Below are 18,924 nucleotides of genomic sequence, written 5' to 3'. Positions count from 1 at the left end.
TCTTCCCTCCCTGGAGGTTGGGGGTGGGACTAAAAGTTGCAACCCTCTAATCACATGGTTGGTTCTGATCCAAAAGTCATTATTAAGCCCTGGCTGGTTTGGTTCAGTGGTTAGAACGTCAGCCCTTGGACTGAGGGGTCGCAGGTTCAATTCCAGTCAAGGGCACATACCATGGTTGCAGGTGCAATTCCTGGGCCCCCATCGGGGTGCGTGTGGGAGGCAACCAATCAATGTGTCTCTCTCACATCGATGTTTCACTCTCTCTCTGTCTCTCCCCGTCCTTTATAGTCTCTCTAAAAATCAATGCAAAAATATCCTCTGGTGAGGATTAACAACAACAAAAATCAAAAGTATTAACATAACAAAAGGTGCCTTTGTCATTCTCATCACTTAGAAAATTCCAAGTATTTTAGGAGCAAACTCCAAATATATATTTATTATAAATCACAGTATCACAGGAGTAAACACTGTTATTTTGTGCAGTCTTCCCACCGTTTTGGTAAGAATGAAATACAATTCATTTGTGTCATTCACGGTAGTGATAGTCTAGAAAGTCACAATACACACTGAATTAATGAACACACTGAACCACACTGCTCCTAAGGTTCGTCTGAACTTCTGGCCACATTTTCATTACCTGATCAACACATAACCTTGTTTTATGTGTTGTTTCTGTTTAAAAGACACCTTTTTTTTTTTTAATATATTTTATTGATTTTTTTACAGAGAGGAAGGGAGAGGGATAGAGAGTTAGAAACATCGATCAGCTGCCTCCTGCACACCCTGCACACCCCCTACTGGGGATGTGCCAGCAACCAAGGTACATGCCCTTGACCGGAATCGAACCTGGGACCCCTCAGTCCGCAGGCCGGCGCTCTATCCACTGAGCCAAACCGGTTTAGGCAAAAAGACACCTTATTTAACATACATTGTGGACTCATTAACATTGGCACTCACTGTACTATAATGCCCGCCTGAATGAGGCTTAGCTAGCACACATTCTCTCCACCCTTATTGCCCTTTGATCACTAGACAGCACTTTAGCACTACATTTGGAGATCATCTGAAACAATGAAATTACCAACAAACAGCACAAAAATGGGGGAAGGAGGAATTGTCACTAAATAGACTGCAAAAAAGACACTTGTTTACAGTTTGAGAGCTGAAATGAGAAAGCAGAATTTTTCCTTCTTCAGTCTCAGGTGGGGGAACGTGCATGCTGGCCCTTTGAAAACGTTCCCGCTCTGCACCTGGGCGTGTCCATGAATGACCAAAAGTGCTTAGAGTATTGATCCTGAAGTTACAAATGGATTTTAGCAAGTAGGTAAATTTGCAAACACAGAATCTACAAATAATAAGGATTGGCTGTATGAACGTACCCGCTACAAAATAAATATTGTGCCATTTTGGTGATTCTATATATGAGTTAAATGCTGGTATATTTGCATTTAAACTGGCATTGCACAAGATAAAGATGAATGGTAAAATTCATGTTCATAAATTAAAATTCTAACTGTTCTGTACTTAGAATGGCATTAAATAGTAAGGAATGCCCTGAGACGTTAAGAAGAAAGGAAAAAGCTTTATATTTTAGAACTTCTAACAGCACTTTTTCCTGGATACTAATCAGACTGCAAAGACCTTTTTACCAGGTAAGGCAACATATTCACAGGTTCCAGGGATTAAGACATGAACATCCCGGGGGGAAGGGCATTATTTTGTCTACCACAAATATATAACAGATTACTATCTCTGATGATAGATGACTGATAATAACTCAAGCTTGTTGTAAGAATCAGCGAAGTGGCGCTCAGGGAGGCCAATCGGAAGGTCACGTCTAGTCACCCTGGCAACAGCTCCTCCCACTCACCACCCACAGGAAATAGGTCCGGGCATCCCACTGCCCGGGGGTCAGCAAACTGGGAGCCCACGAGTTTCGGGGCCCCTTTGGACTTTCACAATCAGAGATGACAGCAAAGGCGGCAGCATCGGAACCTACCACGCCGTGGTCTTGTCATCCAGGTTATGCAGGATCCTGGCAACTTTACTATAAAGCAATGGCTTGGATGCGAAGCCACCAGAACGCCTATGGGAACGGCGGGGAGTCTTAGTTCAGTTCCCCGTGGTCCTCCACTCCGGGAGATCTCCCCCAGAGCGCTTATGCCGAGAAAGGTGGGTCTCCTCGGACCTTCTGTGACCATCACTTGGCCTCCCAGGACTCCCACTGTGGTTATTCACATTCTCCCAGGTCCGGGCAGCATCCTCAGGACAGCACAGGCGGAGACGGAGACCGGCTCAGAATGACGGGGTGGAGTGCGATCTGAGCAACGTGGAGATCACGGAAGAGCTCCGCCTGTGTGTTGTGCAGACCGAGAGGCGCAGGGAAGAGCGGCGGCGGCGGCGGCGGCAGCTGGACGCGCAGCGCCTGGAGGACCCTGTGAAGCCGACCGTGACCTGTATTACCAGACGCGCCGCTCCGTGATGCGAAGATGGAACCTCCATCCGAGAGCCCCCGCGAGCCGCGCCGGGCCCAGATGAAGCGCTTGTACTGGGACAGCGCCGCCGAGATCCAGGCGGCGGAGGCAGCCGTGCAGCTGAGCTCCCACAAGCACTTGGACGGAAAGCTGCGCAAATACGGGCCGGTCTTTCGCTGCAGTTCTGAGTCCTGGGTCCCCAGCCATCATGCCCTTCCTCTGGGATTTGCTCCTTCATCTGCTTCTATGCATTTTCTCAGGGAAAGGGGACTTTGTCCTGAGAAATCAGCATGTTCACCAAAGTGCCAGTGGGCTGGGGGGGGGGGGGGGGGAGGGGGGAGGGGATGGGAGGGGGCGGGGAGGGGGGAGGTGGGGAGGCGGTAATGTAATATGTCAGCCTTTTTTATGCAGCAGGGCGTGTACTGTTGCCTGCCTGAGAGATTTTCCTTTGACATAAAGTGATCATTTCATATGCATTAAAAAAAATCAGAGAAGTAAAAAGATATGTGCACACACAGGCACCCACAAGCGTCTGGGTTTCAAAAGAAGAAATGAGAAGAATGCTGCTAGGCCTGACACATGTGCTGGTTTCCTGGTAAACTGATTTAGATTGTGTACCAGATACGGTATTAATTTAAGGGAGTCACAGCAAACATCAAAGTAGAACACAGACATAGAGAGCTACCGATGCCCTGGGAGATGGCAGGCAGACACATCAGGGGAGGTCTCCACTAGGCTAAATATACAAGATCCCTAGGTAACTTGATCTTAGATGCTGAGGATCTCTGACAGAGCTCAGGTTTAGCTCAGGTGTCCTGGAGAACCCTGACTCTGCAGAAGAGGAAAAAACATTCTTTTTTTAAAAAAAAAAAACTTTAAGTTTTTTATTTTTCAACCAGAGGCTCGATGCACGAAATTCGTGCAAGGGACTCGGCCCTCACAGCTGCGGTGACTTGTCTCAGTCCTCACAGCTGTGGCGGCTTGCCTTGGCCTTCCCAGCTCCAGGTTCGTCCAGAAGGTCATCCGGAAGGACGTCTGGAAGGTCGTTCAGCTGTCTGAGGGATGGGGCTGAAACCGACAGTCCAGCGCCACCTGCTGCTCCTGCCTGCCACTCCTACTCATCCCAGCCCTGCTGGGCCTGCTGCCGCCACTCTGCTGCGATCTCCAGGCTGTGGCAGCCAGCCATGAGCCCTTCATCTGGCACCTGTGGGTCAGCCAAGCAGCGCTCCTGCCATGGGAGTGCACTGACCACCAGGGGGCAGCTCCTGCGTTGAGCGTCTGCCCCCTGGTGGTCAGTGCACATCATAGCGACCAGTCGTTTGGTCATTCAGTCACTTAGGCACCGGTGGGGTCCCTCAGCCTGGCCTGTGCCCTCTTGCAATCCCGTACCCTTCAGGGGATGTCGGACTGCAGGTTTCGACTCAACCCCCAAGGATCACTTAGGGTTTTATATAGATAGATAGATTCCCCATGCTGTACTTTACATCCCCGTGACAATTCTGTAACAACCAATTTGTACTTTCACCTTTGTCTTTTTTTTTAATATACTTTATTGATTTTTTTACAGAGAGGAAGGGAGAGGGATAGAGAGTTAGAAACATCAATGAGAAAGAAACATCAATCAGTTGCCTCCTGCACACCCCCTATTGGGGATGTGCCTGTAACAAAGGTACATGCCCTTCACCAGAATCGAACCTGGGACCCTTCAGTCCGCAGGCCGATGCTCTATCCACTGAGCCAAACTGGTTAGGGCTCCTTTCACCTTTTTCATCCATCCCCCCAAACCCCTCCCATTTGGCAGCCATCAAAATGTTCTATGTATCTATGGGTCTGTTTTTATGCTGCTTATTCATTTTGTTTTTTAGATTCATTTGTTGATAGGTATGTATTTATTACCATTTTGCTGTTCATATTTTAGATCTTATTCTTAAAGGAGACCCTTTAATATTTCATATAATACTGGTTTGGTGGTGATAAACTCCTTTAGCTTTTTCTTGTCTGGAAAGCTCTTTATCTGTCCTTCCATTCTAAATGATAGCTTTGCTGGGTAGAGTAATCTTGATTGTAGGTCCTTGCTTTTCATCACTTTGAATATTTCATGCCAGTCCCTTCTGACCTGTAGTTTCTATTGAAAAAATCAGCTGATAGTCTTATAGGAGATCCCTTGTAGGTAACTAACTGCTTTTCTCTTGGTGCTTTTAAGATTCTCTCTTTGTCTTTAACTCTTGGCATTTTAATTATGATGTGTCTTGGTATGGGTTCATCTTGTTTGGAATGAACCCATCTCTGTACTTCCTGGACTTGTATGTCTATTTCCTTCACCAAATTAGGGAAGTTTTCTGTCATTTTTTCAAATAGGTTTTCAATTTCTTGCTCTCTCTCTTTTCTTTCCGCACCCCCATGATGTGAATATTGATATGCTTGAAATTGTCCCAGAGGCTCCTTACACTATCCTAATTTTTTTTTTCTGTTCTGATTGGGTGTTTTCTGCTTCCTTATCTTTCAAGTCTCTGATTGGATCCTCTGCTTCATCTACTTCATTGTTGATTCCATGTAATATATTCTTCATTCCAGTTAATGTATTTTCCATTTCTAACTGGTTCCTTTTTATGTTACCTATGTTCCCTATCTCTTTGTTGAAGTTCTAACTAAGAGTTAATCTACTCTTCCCCAAAGTTCATTGAGCATCCTTATAAGCAGTGTTTTCAACTCTATATCTACTAGATTGCTTGTCTCTATTTTGTTTAGTTCTTTTTCTGGAGTTTTGCTGTGTTCTTTCATTTGGGCCATGTTTCTTTGTCTCCTCATTTGGCAGCCTCCCTGTGTTTGTTTCTGTGTATTAGGTAGAGCTGCTATATCTCACAGGCTTGATAGAGTGGCCTTACGAAATAGGTGTTCTGTGGGGCCCAGTGGCACAGCCTTCCTGATTACCCAAGCTGGGCACTCAAGGTGCATACCCCCATGTGGGCTGTGTACATCCTCTGGTTGTAGTTGAGCCTTTATTGCTGTTGGTACATCAATGGGAGGTATTTACCCTCAGGCCAATCAGCTACAAGGACTGGCTAAGATAGAATTTTGTCCTTGAACCATGGAAGGCATAGTTTAAAGAAACAGAAAATGGTGAATAAGGGCCAATGATTGCATTATGATTTGGAGTTGGACAGATCTGGGTGTGAATCCTGACTTTGCCACTTACAACAATGACATCTGGACACATCACTAGAACTTTGTAATAATTTCTAAAAAGAGATACATAATATTATCTAATAGAGTTATTGTAAGAATTCCATTGGATACTTGCTTATGTGCCAGCACAAAACCTGGCACTTACTTGTAATAAAGTATCAATAAATGCTTGTTAATAAGAGGGAAATAAGTACTAAAAAGGGTCCATCCAATTTAAAACTAATGCCTCTACTACCGTAATTTTAGAGAAGCCATGAGCTATAATTCCAAATGAAATATATTGAAGAGTACCTGAGAGGTGAAAAAATAGTCAAGGAACTTGGCAATGAAGATAAGTTGGGAAATTAGGTGTGCCAGAGGGAAATAAATAATTGAGCGTAATGCTCCCCCACCCAACTTTTTAAAAAATCAATGTGTTACTAGGCTTTGGGAAACAATCCGAGAGAAAGTTAAAACTACAAGAGACAAAGGGGATAATGGGTAGATCAAGAAGGTACCACTCTTTGCTGTTTCCATTATCTCTTCACTGTGGTCACTCCTGCCCAGCATTACCTCTAGTTCAGCCTTTCTGAAACAACTTTGCAAATATCACATCCTCTACTTTTTTCTCCCTGTTTCAAAGCCTTCAATAGGAATTCCTATTGTCCCTAGAACATTATTCAAATGCCTTCCCAATATTCAAGGCCCTCCGTAATCTTGCTCCAACCTACTTTTACGAAGTTTACTCTTTCCACAAACTGTGGACTTTCCTCTAGTTGAATTTTTCTCCTTACTATGTTAGGGGTCTCCCTAACATAGCTTCTTTCTTTGTCTTCACTTAACCTTTCACCTCTGTCCTACTTAATGTCAATTTAAGTCTCCCTCCCTTCAGAAAGTATTTTCTGAAACTGTGCTTACCACTGACTGCCTCTTCCTTTCTAACTCTCCTGGACCTAAAGTGGAGGTTGTAAACCAGCCTATAAAGTGACTTTTTTACTTTGTTTTGAGTTAGCTTCCAAATGTACAAATCAGAAATTTCCACATTTAAAAAACTGAATTTCCAGCTTCTCTTGAAAAATTGGAAATGTATTAACACTGGTTCTATATTCCCTCCTGGCAAGAATGAGTTGAAGTTGAGTGGTAACAGGTGGCTCTTTTTAGCTAGGGCATGCACTCAAGTTTTATTCTTATACCTGGCTCACCATACTTACCATGTATACAGGTGCCTGGCTCGTATAAGCATTTGAATTTGTAACACCAGGTCTAAACTATGGCTGAACACTTGGTGTACACTAGCTGATAGTTATTTATCTTTATATTTATCATGTCTTTCAGAAAAGTTCCACATATCATACCTACTTGGGATCCCCACAATGCCTAGCACAATACCTAAACATAGGAGAATACTTAGTGTAAGGTAAATGATCATGTTGATAATGAAAACTTAGTCTGCCTTTTCTTAACTAACCCATCACCTAACAAAACTACAGTTCTGTATGAGGATATTAAACAGCCTAAGAAAGCATTGACAGTAGAGAGGCAGTATAGGAAGGTTGACTTGAGAGATAGCAGCTAGATTAAGAAGTTTGACATTTATCCATTTGGTTAGTACGTATTTGTGCCTCTCATCCAAAGCTTCTTTCTGGAAGAATCCATTGGTCTCTATTTCCTCACTCACGTAGGACAACTGAGACCGAAGGGCAGAAAGAAAAAGAGAAAGGATGATGGATAGTGGTGATGGACACTGAGTTGGAGGATGGACTATCTATTTGTATGGCAGTTATTTTTTTCACTGTATTTTCTAATGTGAAAAGGTACAAACCGAGGCTACTCCCAACCTGTGGAACCCACAGAGTTGACTAGAGTTTCAGGGAGAAGGATAGGTCAGGATTGGAATCCAGATCATATGACTCCACAGTCAGTCAACACGAAGAGAGAAGGATTTATCATGAAGCTAATGGAGCTTAACTTCCAGGGCCCATTACTTATAGAAGCCTTCTTTGATGCTCTGGGCAGGACTACTATAGTAATGTGTTCATGTGGTCACTATAAAATTTGCAAAAGTAAGGTTTTTCAATAGAAAATGCTTAAAAGCCATGTGTTTTCTTATTTGTTTTGTTATTGTTTTTTTCACACAGACTCTCTCCAATAACTTCCCCTTGTTGGGCATTTTTGAGATCTGGCTAAGAGAAAGATGAGTTGGGGTACAATTATTTTGGGTTATATTAATGCCATTTACAGTCATTTTCATTAGAGTTGCTATTGCTAGACATGCAAGTATAAAAATGGCTTTCAAGAATACCCCTGTTACCTACTGGGTGGACTCATCTGGCATTATGACCCAAAGCTGTAGGGCCAGAGGTCATATCTTGATATAAGTGGCATATAGATTGTGGAACTTGCTTATTAGGTCTGGTTGACATGGCAACCACAGAGTATTATCATGTAAGGCTCTGAATCTAGGATTGTAATGTTGTGACTTCTTACTTTGGAAGAAGATAGAAGCCCAAGCGTGAGGAGACTCAGGACCCAGTTGTGAGCTGGCTGGACTCCTTCACCAACTTGGTCTCTGGCAGAAGCAGCCCAGGAGGAAATAAAAGGTGCCTGGAGTCCCATCTGCTTTACCATCAAGTGTATCCTTTCTTAGCAGCATAACTGTGTCCTCTGGAGTTCAGTGAAATGTAGCCACCTAACCAAGTTCTGTTGAGCCTCTAACCCAGGGGGCATTTTAGGCGCCTAATTTACCAGTATAATATACTTAAGTATATTTTAAGACTACAAAAAAGGCAAAATATATGCTAAATGAATGAGATTATTTCCCAGGAATGAGATTAAGAGAGATTTAAGCTTTCTAATCCATTTATCTATATTATTTACATTTAAAAAAAACACACTCATATGTATTACTTTTATAACTGGAGGAAAAAAGGTAAAAACATTCAAATGGGAAAATACAAGCTAATGTCAATAAGTGAGGAGGCCAAAGCTGATGTTCTTCCTTCTCCTCCCCAAACCCTCATGAGCTTTTTAGTGACTATGAAATGTTTTTCCAATACAAGAAATTTATTTTTGTACTGGAAAAAAACAAAAACCTAATTTCACTTCTTCAAATAAAAATAAATGCACAAATCCTTCCAGATTGCATGGGGAAAATAACTTATTTCTAAACTAGATGTCTACACAGTTGGGACCATTTATTATTCATTAAGCCAAAGTTTCTTTGGTGAGAAAAAACTGAGCGCCGACTGTCTGGTAGACACAGTTCTCGCAGCTTTCTCGCTTAGTGCCTCATTTGATTTAAAACAAAACAAAAACCGTTTTGTTTCGTTTTTTAAATCAAAGACGGTTTCAATAAATCCGTTAACTTCATAAAACGCGTTCATGGGAAAGGAACGGCCTCGTTGGCCTACCGCCCCGCCCCCCCCCCGCGCCGTCACGTGACCCTGCGGCCGGGTCGCCATCTTACGTATCGCCTCATAGAGGAACTACATCTCCCAGAATCCTCGCGATTGCGTCGTGCTGGCACTTTAACCGCCCGGTCTTAGAGCTGAGCCTGTAGCCGGGCGCCATCTTTGACGCTGGCAGTCTTGGGTTTCTGCTGGTGTCGCTGCTGTGAGGACGGCGGAGAGCAGCGGCTAAGAAAGAAGAAAGACGTGGCAGCAAGCGGGAGTCGGGGATCGTGTCCTCGGTTCGGTAAAGTTTCTGTTCTCCGGTAACTAAACCCGTTTTTTGATTCCCGGGTTGCTTGGGGCCGGGGAGGTTGGGGTGAGGGCGAGGGGAGTGGCCGCGGCCTCCCCTCGCCCCTGGGTCGCGGCCTAGCCCGGGAAGTCACAGCGGGTCCTTCGGCCCCGCCGTAACGACAGCATCCCCCTTCCCCCACCCCGGCCGCTGCCCTCACCGGGGCGGGCGGGGAGCCCCCGGACTCCCCCTGTTCGCATCCAGCCCACCTCACCCCACCCCCACAGCGCCTGCTCCCTTCCCAGCCGACCTTCCTCCCCTCCCCCACATCCGGTGCTGGCGAAATTGGGAGCCCAGAGCAGCTCCTGAAAGCCCACTTGCTGCTCCTCGACTCCCGGAGCAAGAATTGACTTTAGGTTGCTTTTGGGGAGGGGGCCAGAATTTCCCTAGTTCAGCGGACCCCCACTGCTTAAATGAACCTGAGTGCCAGGAGCTGAATTTACCTACTCTCATTCCTCTCCAGGGTCTCACTACTTTGGAGGTTTTCTCAAATTCCACATACAGAAAGCCACCGACCTTATTCCGGTATCCTCCACCCCTTCCTTATCTTAATTACACTCCCACCCCCAGCCCTCAGCATCGGAGTCAAGAGCCACAGGGACACTTCAGTTCTCCTTGTAGGATTGATGAAATCGTAATGAAGAACACCCCCTAAACTCCCATAATCGGTGCGGATTCCTCTGGGGGAAGGCCCGTGTTATTGACATCTCACAGGCCTTGGTTCTGGACGTTGAGAAGGAGGCTGTGGATATAGTGATAGCGATGCTTTTTAGGGTAAATGTATGTAGGTATCGGGGGAAAGGGAGGGATCAACCGAGAAGGAATGGAAGTAGTTTAAAGCTCATTTTGGTTTTTGTTGCTCATGTAGGGTCCAATTTATGAGTTACTCATTTACAGGCCAGAAAGCTTCTGCAGTCTTAAAAGTGTCTGAAAACTAAACTTGGATTAATTGTAAATAATTGAGAGTAAATTGAAAATACATCTTGTGACCTTGATTTTTAATTTTACCCACAAAGCATTTTATTTTAGACACCCACGTTTTTAAAAATTGTATTACTTTCAATTAGAGCTGAGAGGGGTCAACTAGCATTTGTTGTTAATGACCAGTATGTGGAGTCTGATTTAGCATTTCAGAATTGACTTTTTGGGTTGTATTGACAAATCAGTCCTAAATGTCAATGTTGAATGATGCACTATGTTTTTGTTTAAATGAAACTTCCTGAAAATAATTAATTTCAGGATTAATGGAAATTGATGTTGCTGTTGTGAAGCTTCATAAAAACACATTTTTAAAGGTGAAGGCATTTCCAGCAGATAGAGTTCTTGATGAAGCAGAAAGAACATGGGCCTGGGACTTGGAAAACCTGGCTTCTAGCTGCTGCTGACCAACTTTATGACTCGGGGAAAGTGGGCCTCAGTTCTTTTTTCTGTAACATGAGTGGATTGGACAATTTGAATTCAGAACTCAGAAAGCTGGAAGGGATCTTAAAGCCCTCTGAGAAAGAGTTTGGGAATGTTCTCCATTACTGTCACTTTTCCTCCAAAAATAACCTGGCTTGGAAGTCATTGGTCCAAAGGGAATTTGATTCCCCATAGAAATTGGAGAACAGGTAATGCAAGTAGAGAGGAACAGCTGTATTTCTTGAGTAATAAACCCACCAACAGATTCTGGTACGAATTTTGGAGGCATAAAGAGAATGAATGTATGTACCCTAAGTGTACCAGTTTCCTCACTCTCTCCTGGCGGAAGATGCAGCACTTTTAGTAGTGCTGGAATTCTGGGATGTGTTCCTATTAATTCTAATACAGATAAAGAAGATGTGGTAGAGAGAAAGATGGTGGCAGAAGGAATGGATAAAGAGGCAAAATTGCCTGCTAAAAAGAAAAGAAAGAAGGGCTTGCGAATAAAGGGGAAAAGGCGACGAAAGAAACTGATCCTTGTAAAAAAATTTAGTAAGGATTTGGGGTCTGGGAGGCCTGTTGCAGATGCCCCTGCTTTGTTAGCTTCCAGTACTCCTGAGCAGGATGAAGAAAGTCTTTTTGAGAGCAATATAGAAAAACAGATTTACCTACCTAGTACTAGAGCCAAGACCTCCATTGTATGGCACTTCTTTCATGTTGACCCCCAGTATACCTGGCGGGCTATTTGTAACCTCTGTGAAAAAAGTGTTAGCAGGGGTAAACCAGGCAGCCATCTTGGGACATCTACTCTTCAAAGACATCTGCAGGCAAGGCATTCACCTCACTGGACAAGGGCCAACAAATTTGGAGTCACTAGTGGGGAGGAGGACTTTACTTTGGATGTACCTTTATCTCCCTCTTCTGCTGGAAGCAATGGAAGCTTTGAATATATTCCTACTGATCCATTAAACGATAATAGAATGGGTAAGAAACGGGATAAATCAGTATCTGATGCCCTGAGGGCAGAAAGGGGGAGATTTCTCATCAAAAGTAACATTGTCAAGCATGCCTTAATTCCTGGAACGAGAGCCAAGACATCTGCAGTTTGGAATTTTTTTTATACTGATCCTCAGCACATCTCAAGAGCTGTGTGTAATATATGTAAAAGAAGTGTGAGCCGAGGTAGGCCAGGTTCTCACTTAGGAACTTCAACACTTCAACGACACCTGCAGGCCACACATCCCATCCATTGGGCTGTTGCCAACAAAGACAGTGGTGCGGTTGGAAATGGATTAGATGAGACTGAGACAGAGAGAAATCTCTTGAGTGATACTTCGCATGGAGAGAAGTCTACCGGCAGCCAAGATTTAACAGCTGAGGACCTTAGTGACTCTGATTCAGATGAACCTCCTGTGTTAGAGATTGAAAATAGGATATCTGAGAGTCCTATTCCTGTTGCAGAGCAAGATACTCTGATGCATGCCCATGAGAGAGAAACAACCTATTGTGGAAATTCAGTCTCCAGTCAAATAAGTCAGGCGATTATTCAAATGATTGTGGAAGATATGCATCCTTACAGCTACTTCTCAACCCCAGCCTTTCAGAGGTTCATGCAGATTGTGGCCCCTGATTATAGGTTACCTTCTGAGACTTACTTCTTCACTAAGGCTGTACCTCAGTTATATGATTGGGTCAGAGAAAAAATTTTCTTAACTTTGGAGAATGTTCAAAGCCAAAAGATCCACCTGACTGTGGACATATGGACTCATGACCCATCCACTGATTATTTTATTGTGACTGTACACTGGGTCTCCTTGGACACTGTACCTTCTTCCAATAATGGCTGGATCCCCAATTTTAGAAAATGGGCAGTGCTTTGTGTAACAGGTTTGGCCAAAGACTGTTTGGTAACCAACATTTTACAAGAATTAAATGACCAGATTGGTCTGTGGCTTTCTCCTAATTTCCTCATTCCCAGCTTCATTGTTTCTGACAATTCCTCTAATGTGGTACATGCAATCAAGGATGGTGGTTTTACCCACGTGCCATGCTTCCTGCATTGTTTAAATATAGTCATTCAGGATTTTTTCTGTGAGCACAAAAGCATTGAGAACATGTTAGTGGCTGCTAGGAAAACCTGTCATCATTTTAGTCATTCAGTCAAGGCTCGTCAGATACTGCAAGAGTTCCAAAATGATCGCCAACTTCCGTGGAAGAATTTGAAGCAGGATGAAACTGGCCATTGGATTTCTACCTTTTACATGTTAAAATGGCTCCTGGAGCATTGCTATTCAGTTCACCACAGTCTTGGTAGAGCCAGTGGCGTTGTACTCACCTCCCTTCAGTGGACCCTAATGACTTACGTTTGTGATATTCTTAAACCGTTTGAAGAGGCCACCCAGAAAATTAGTGTGAAGACCACAGGATTGAATCAGGTGCTACCAACAGTCCATCATCTACTCTTTTCCCTGCAGAAACTCAGAGAAGATTTTCAAGTCAGAGGTATTACACAGGCCCTCAATCTGGTGGACAGTTTATCTCTGAAACTTGAAACTGACACCCTACTAAGTGCCATGCTCAAATCTAAGCCCTGTATCTTGGCTGCTTTGTTAGATCCTTGCTTTAAAAATAGTTTGGAAGACTTTTTCCCTCAAGGTGCTGATTTAGAAATGTATAAGCAGATCCTTGCAGAAGAGGTTTGTAATTATATGGAATCTTCACCAGAGGTCTGCCATATTGCAACTTCAGAAGCTTCTGGTCCTTCAGCTATAGTACAAACGGACTCATTTACTTCATCTACAAGAGAAGGCACCTCCAGTTCAGGGTCTCTTGATAGTTCAGCTGCAGATAATGTTGGCATTGGTGGCAAAAGCTTCATGTTTCCGTCTGCTGTAGCAGTAGTGGATGAATACTTCAAAGAAAAGTATTCAGAGATCTCAGGAGGTGATGACCCTTTGATTTACTGGCAGAGGAAGGTGAGCGTATGGCCGGCTTTGACCCAAGTTGCCATTCAGTATCTAAGCTGCCCTATGTGTAGTTGGCAATCTGAATGTATCTTTACTGCAAATAGCCACTTTCATCCAAAGCAGACCATGAGCCTGGACTTTGACAATATGGAACAGCTGATGTTTCTGAAAATGAACTTGAAAAATGTTAAATATGATTATTCTACATTGGTTCTGAGCTGGGATCCTGAAAATGAAGTTGTTCAAAGCAATGAAAAAGAAATATTATCTTAATTTTCCTTTCTCCGTTTAAAATGGGCAACTTCTTGCTTTGTTATGTATTCTAATTGCTATAGTTGTTACATATTGTTAACTAATTATTCTTTATACATGAATCTGGGGAAACCTGAAAACACAAAAAGGACTGAAAATTCCTCAGAGGTAACGTTGGCAAAGTGAAGATTAACTTTAATGATTTCACAGTACTAACTCAATGTGGCTGTCACATGAAATTTTGTTTATAGCAGTTAAGAGAAATATATTTTTTAATTTAAAAAATATAGTGCAGCATTGAAAGGCCTTGTGCTATTTCTTACTGGTAAATTGAACTAGTAATTGGTTTTGAACAAAAATCTCTCCCAACATGAAAAGTTTGATTACTCTAAAACCAATGATATTGGAAAAAAAACAAAAACATACTAAGCTGGTATTCCTCCCCCTCACCCCCATTTTTCTATTTCTTTTAAAACCCTGAGTCATACTTAAAGCTTGGCAAAAACAAAACTCACAAAATTGTTTTATATTTGGAAATTTCTAATTGCCTCCTCATACTGGTCAGCTTTATAATTTCAGCTTACTGAGTTTACCCTTTATAGGATTGGATCTATATAAAAGGGAAACATTACAGTTAGGAAAAATTACTTTTAATCTTTGAATTACCTTTTTTAACCTTTTTAAAATAGTGTAAAAACTAAGATTGCATAGGTACTTTTGCCTAATTATGGGTAAATGACATAGTAAAAGTTTTATAAAATTTAAAAAGATTGCATGGGAATTAAAATTTAAGCCCCATACATGAGCATACTTTGACAATCCTAGTATCCATTTTCCAAAGAATGTTTTTCTGATATTAAGTGATCTTAAATACTTTTTAATATATACTGAATTCTTCATAACTACGTATTCTTAGCTACGAAATTGTTTTGGCCTCAATTCTTAACTAAAAATAAGCAATCAATATTTTCATGTGTTAGGAATCATTTCCTCACTGGTAAAATGCGAGAATGAATCTCAGTGATTTTTAAGGTTCCTTTCCACTCTATGTTTCTATGATTGATTGGGAGGCCAGAAAATGATGACTTTTAATAAAAGTCTATTAAAATTTTCAGACTGAATAACTAATGTAAGATCCCAATTTTTCCTTTTTTTCATTTTAGATTTGGGGATATTCCCTGCCCAAAAATTTCCTGGAAAATTGACTAGTATTAAGTGTGAGTAAAAGGTGTCCACTTTTTTTTTTAAGTTTTTATTTTAGTTTTGTCTTGGATAGTATTTGGCAAGATTTAGCCTAGAAATAATGTAGTATCTATTACATGAGAATCAAAATTGCTTTGTTACTGGGCTGGTTTCAAAATTTAGAATTCATTTCTATGTATCAAATCGTTTTTTTGGTGGTTTTTTTTTTTTTTTTTGGCCTTTTTTCTTTTAATTCTTAAATGGTAAATGTACCATTGTGGAATGAAATTTCAACTTCAAAAGTTTACCCTTTTATTAACTAGAGTAAATGGATAATTGCAACGTCTTTAGTTGTAGCCATCAGTAGTAAAGAATTTGAAATTAGGCTGCATAAGCAAGCCTTTGCAGGGCCAATATTGAATTTCATGCCAGTTGACACTGGTTGCTATAAAAGAAAAACAATCTTCCCTTAATAGAAGCTTTTTGTATTTTGACAGTGCCAGCTCAGTATGGCTATAATGCTGCTCTGCCTTCTACAGCTTGCTGCACCACTCTGTAGTTACTCTATAACTATACGTTTCTATCTTTTTTGGTTAAACACTCCCTGAAGATGAAAAAGATTATGATATACATGCATCCATATTATACACATTGATATATGTGTAAAGATTTCCCTTCATCTTGATTTTGCCGGCTGGGCAAAATTTTGTGTAACATACTTCATGATACTTTGGTATAAGAGTAAGTTCACTACTTTTATAATGAATCCAAATCTAAAGGCTTTTGTAGTGTATTTTAAAAGGGAAAACTTACCCAAATGTTTTATTTCTACACATTTGTGTGTATGTGTGTGTGTGTATGTGTGTATAAGCCAGTTAGTATATATGTATATTATGTACATAAAACACTATATTTTTACATACAAGTGTGCTTTTATTATACAGATAATAAAGATGGGGGAAGGTTTCTGTTTTTTTCTTAATAGGTGAAGAAATCTTGAAGACCAGAAATTGGATCTTATTGAATTTTGGTGTTCTTTTTATTTTTCTCTTTCTTTTTTTCTTTTTAAATTATATTGTTCGACTATGGAAGATGGATTTTTTAAAAAATAATCCTTTGAATTTCAAGTTCATCTTTAAATGAACTTTTTTGTTTGTTTTTTTGTTTTTGTTTTTATTTTGAGGAGATAACTAGCCATAGCTGTCTCCAGTCTGACAAAGGTTGTTCGAATGGACTTAATCTCCCAATAGTTGGGAAATGTTTTAAAAACACATCCTGTGTTTGAATTGTGGCTGAGAGGTTTCCTTGGCAATGTGAGGAGGAAATTTTTTTTCTGCCTCATTATTATTAATTCATGGATTGAGTGTTGGTTCGACCTACAGGCGTGATAGATTGGAACTCAGTGAAGACACAGATGTTCCTGTTGAGAGCAACCAGCTAATGTAAGTGTGGAAATTGGTTTTTTCTCCTTAAAGGAATAAACACTTTTGTAATTTAAGGCATAATTTTCCTGTGTCAGTAAGAAATGAACCATCATCAAAACATTTTTTTTCTTGTAATTGCTTATAAGCTTTTGGTTTGGGAAAAAAGGCACCCTCGTCCCCTTTTTTGATAATATGTGCACATTAAAAGAAAAGGTAAGAACATTATAGCCAAGGTGAAATCTCCCTGTAATTCCATCTGTATAGGTAAATACTATTAAAATTTTGTTTTAACACTGTGGTTTCATTAGATGATTTGGAGGAGGGACTTGGAAGATTTTACCTGAAATATTCTAATTCATTGTTTCCTCATTTTAGCATTACATTTAAAGGCGATTTCTGTGATTGAGTTGTCTTTTGGAAGATTAAATCCATTTCAAGAGGACTTGAAGCTGGTCCTCACCCTGAGGAAGCAGTGGCTTGTTTTCAAGAAGCCATTTCTGATCTCAGGATCTACCCAGCATGCCTAATCAAGGAGAAGACTGCTATTTTTTTTTCTATTCTACATGTACCAAAGTAAGAATTGGAGAAATTATTTTCAGTACACTAAGCTGTTTCCATGTTTTGTTTTCTGCGCTGTTTATTATCTGCTGTCAGCTTTTTAGTAAAGGATAGCATTCCTAGGTGAATTTGTTCTTCATGTTTCCTCTTCGTTTTTATGTTCTTCATGTTCTACAAAAGTGTAAAGGTCTCTTACCTATAATTAACTTGTTTAGGGTGCCTTTGGAATTAGGAGCACTTTGGCCTGTGGCTTACCAACTTGAATTTTATTTGCTGTGGGTTGTATTGTACTTCTAGAAACTGCTGTGAGTTCAATTCACTTTCAGATTTCCTGCTGAATACTGAAGCCATCTAAATATGCTTTTGTAGCTTTTCTGTTTTTCATCAAAACTTCCTTGTTTTCTGTTTGGTTGTACTGCAGCTCCATTTAGATCAATGTGCTATTTTCTGTTGTTCTTTATGACTTAATTCTGTAAATGTACATGTTATTACAAAAACTTTTCTTTAGTCATCTTGGTGCTTTGTTTAAAATTAACAGTTTTGAGCAAAGCCCTGATCTCATATAGCACTTTGCACAATAGTAGTATTTGGATAATATCATTTTATAAAGTATGGATGAAGCATAGAATTATACTTAAATCCTCATCTATTAACTTCCTTTCTGGCCTTTTTTCAAAAACTGATCACATTAGTTGGGATATATGAAACAGTTGAAGATGAACTGTATAATGTATTTTTAAAGAATATCTAATACTCCCACTTGTCTTTTTTTAACTTATGTCATCACTCAGCTTGTGTTATTCATGTTGTCAGATAAGATGAAGGGTAGTGTCAGGAAATAGGTTGTAGAAAATTATAAATTTGTTGATCTCTGATTGTTTTTGTTATCCCATCTCAGGTGTTTTCTTTCTTATCTGTCTCTCCTTACTGTTTTCTCTTTGTCTAGATGCCAGGAAACTGTTATAATGGACATTTCACTTGAGATCTCTAAGTTTCACAATTCTTTTCTGTATTACTCTCTTTGTTGTCAGGGTGACAGCTGTCCGTTCCGTCACTGTGAAGCTGCACTAGGAAATGAAACTGTTTGCACATTATGGCAAGAAGGACGCTGTTTTCGACAGGTGTGCAGGTTTCGCCACATGGAGATTGATGTAAGTTTTGAATTTGTATTATAAAAAATATAATGGGGAAATGACATATGTTATGTGGTTTAAATTTTTTAAAATGATCCATTGAAATTTCTGTCATAATGCTCACTTAATGCCTACATGTTACGGAGTATAAATTGGTATAATTTTTCTGAAAGGCAGTTTGGTTGTGTATGTATATTGGGAGTATTTACATCTCTGTTTATTTTCAAACTATCTCAAACTTAAGAGAAAAATTACAAGTACAATATAAAACTTTTTTTCTAAGACATTTGGGAATAAATTACTGACATTCCCTATCATATGTTTTCATGAATATTTCCTACAAATAGGAAGGGCATTCTCCTATATAACCATTATACAACCTTTAAAATTAGAAAATTAACATTGATATATTACCTTCATTTAATCCTCGATCCAACTCAAGTTTTGCCATTGTACCAATAATGTTTTTGATTTCAGAAGGAGCATGTCCAGAATCAAGTGTTGCACATAGTTGTCATGACTTTTCAGTCACCTTCAGTCTAGAACAGTTGTTCAGTCTTTGCTTGACACTTTTAGTTACAGTCAGTTATTTTGTAGAGTGTCCCTCAATTAGGGTTAGTCTGATATTTCC

General features: G+C 40.7%; 3 protein-coding genes and 1 pseudogene across 4 annotated transcripts in view; all 4 read left to right on the top strand.

The window, feature by feature from the left end:
• Positions 1 to 1,967: 1,967 nt before the first annotated feature.
• Positions 1,968 to 4,405, top strand: LOC129148026 (gem-associated protein 8-like; annotated as a pseudogene).
• A 4,811-nt stretch (positions 4,406 to 9,216) lies between these two features.
• ZC3H11A (zinc finger CCCH-type containing 11A) overlaps positions 9,217 to 18,924 on the top strand; it is a 37,640-nt gene continuing 27,932 nt past the window's right edge. The window contains exons 1-6 of one of the 2 annotated variants that reach the window (XM_054711406.1): positions 9,217 to 9,351; positions 9,841 to 10,151; positions 15,160 to 15,213; positions 16,561 to 16,620; positions 16,978 to 17,175; positions 18,192 to 18,311. In XM_054711406.1, coding sequence (XP_054567381.1) covers positions 17,122 to 17,175; positions 18,192 to 18,311 — 174 coding nt within the window. In that variant the 5' untranslated portion in view covers positions 9,217 to 9,351; positions 9,841 to 10,151; positions 15,160 to 15,213; positions 16,561 to 16,620; positions 16,978 to 17,121. The remainder of the gene's footprint in view (positions 9,352 to 9,840; positions 10,152 to 15,159; positions 15,214 to 16,560; positions 16,621 to 16,977; positions 17,176 to 18,191; positions 18,312 to 18,924) is intronic. The other variant, XM_028129335.2, reaches the window with a different exon arrangement.
• On the top strand, positions 10,634 to 15,168 carry ZBED6 (zinc finger BED-type containing 6). The gene has a single exon (XM_008154224.3). It carries the CDS (start codon positions 11,075 to 11,077, stop codon positions 14,015 to 14,017), a length of 2,943 nt encoding a protein of 980 aa, XP_008152446.1. The 5' UTR covers positions 10,634 to 11,074; the 3' UTR covers positions 14,018 to 15,168.
• LOC129147854 (uncharacterized) lies at positions 15,412 to 16,280 on the top strand. The gene has a single exon (XM_054711407.1). The coding sequence runs from the start codon at positions 15,688 to 15,690 to the stop codon at positions 15,784 to 15,786; it is 99 nt and encodes a 32-aa protein (XP_054567382.1). The 5' UTR covers positions 15,412 to 15,687; the 3' UTR covers positions 15,787 to 16,280.

This window comes from Eptesicus fuscus, chromosome 22, assembly GCF_027574615.1.
Source record: "Eptesicus fuscus isolate TK198812 chromosome 22, DD_ASM_mEF_20220401, whole genome shotgun sequence".
Lineage (NCBI taxonomy): Eukaryota > Metazoa > Chordata > Mammalia > Chiroptera > Vespertilionidae > Eptesicus > Eptesicus fuscus.
This window is presented reverse-complemented; position numbering and strand designations above follow the sequence as displayed.

Coding starts and splice junctions, on each gene's coding strand:
- LOC129147854 (XM_054711407.1), top strand. CDS start 15,688: ATGGCTATAATGCTGCTCTGCCTTCTACAGCTTGCTGCACCACTCTGT.
- ZBED6 (XM_008154224.3), top strand. CDS start 11,075: ATGAATGTATGTACCCTAAGTGTACCAGTTTCCTCACTCTCTCCTGGC.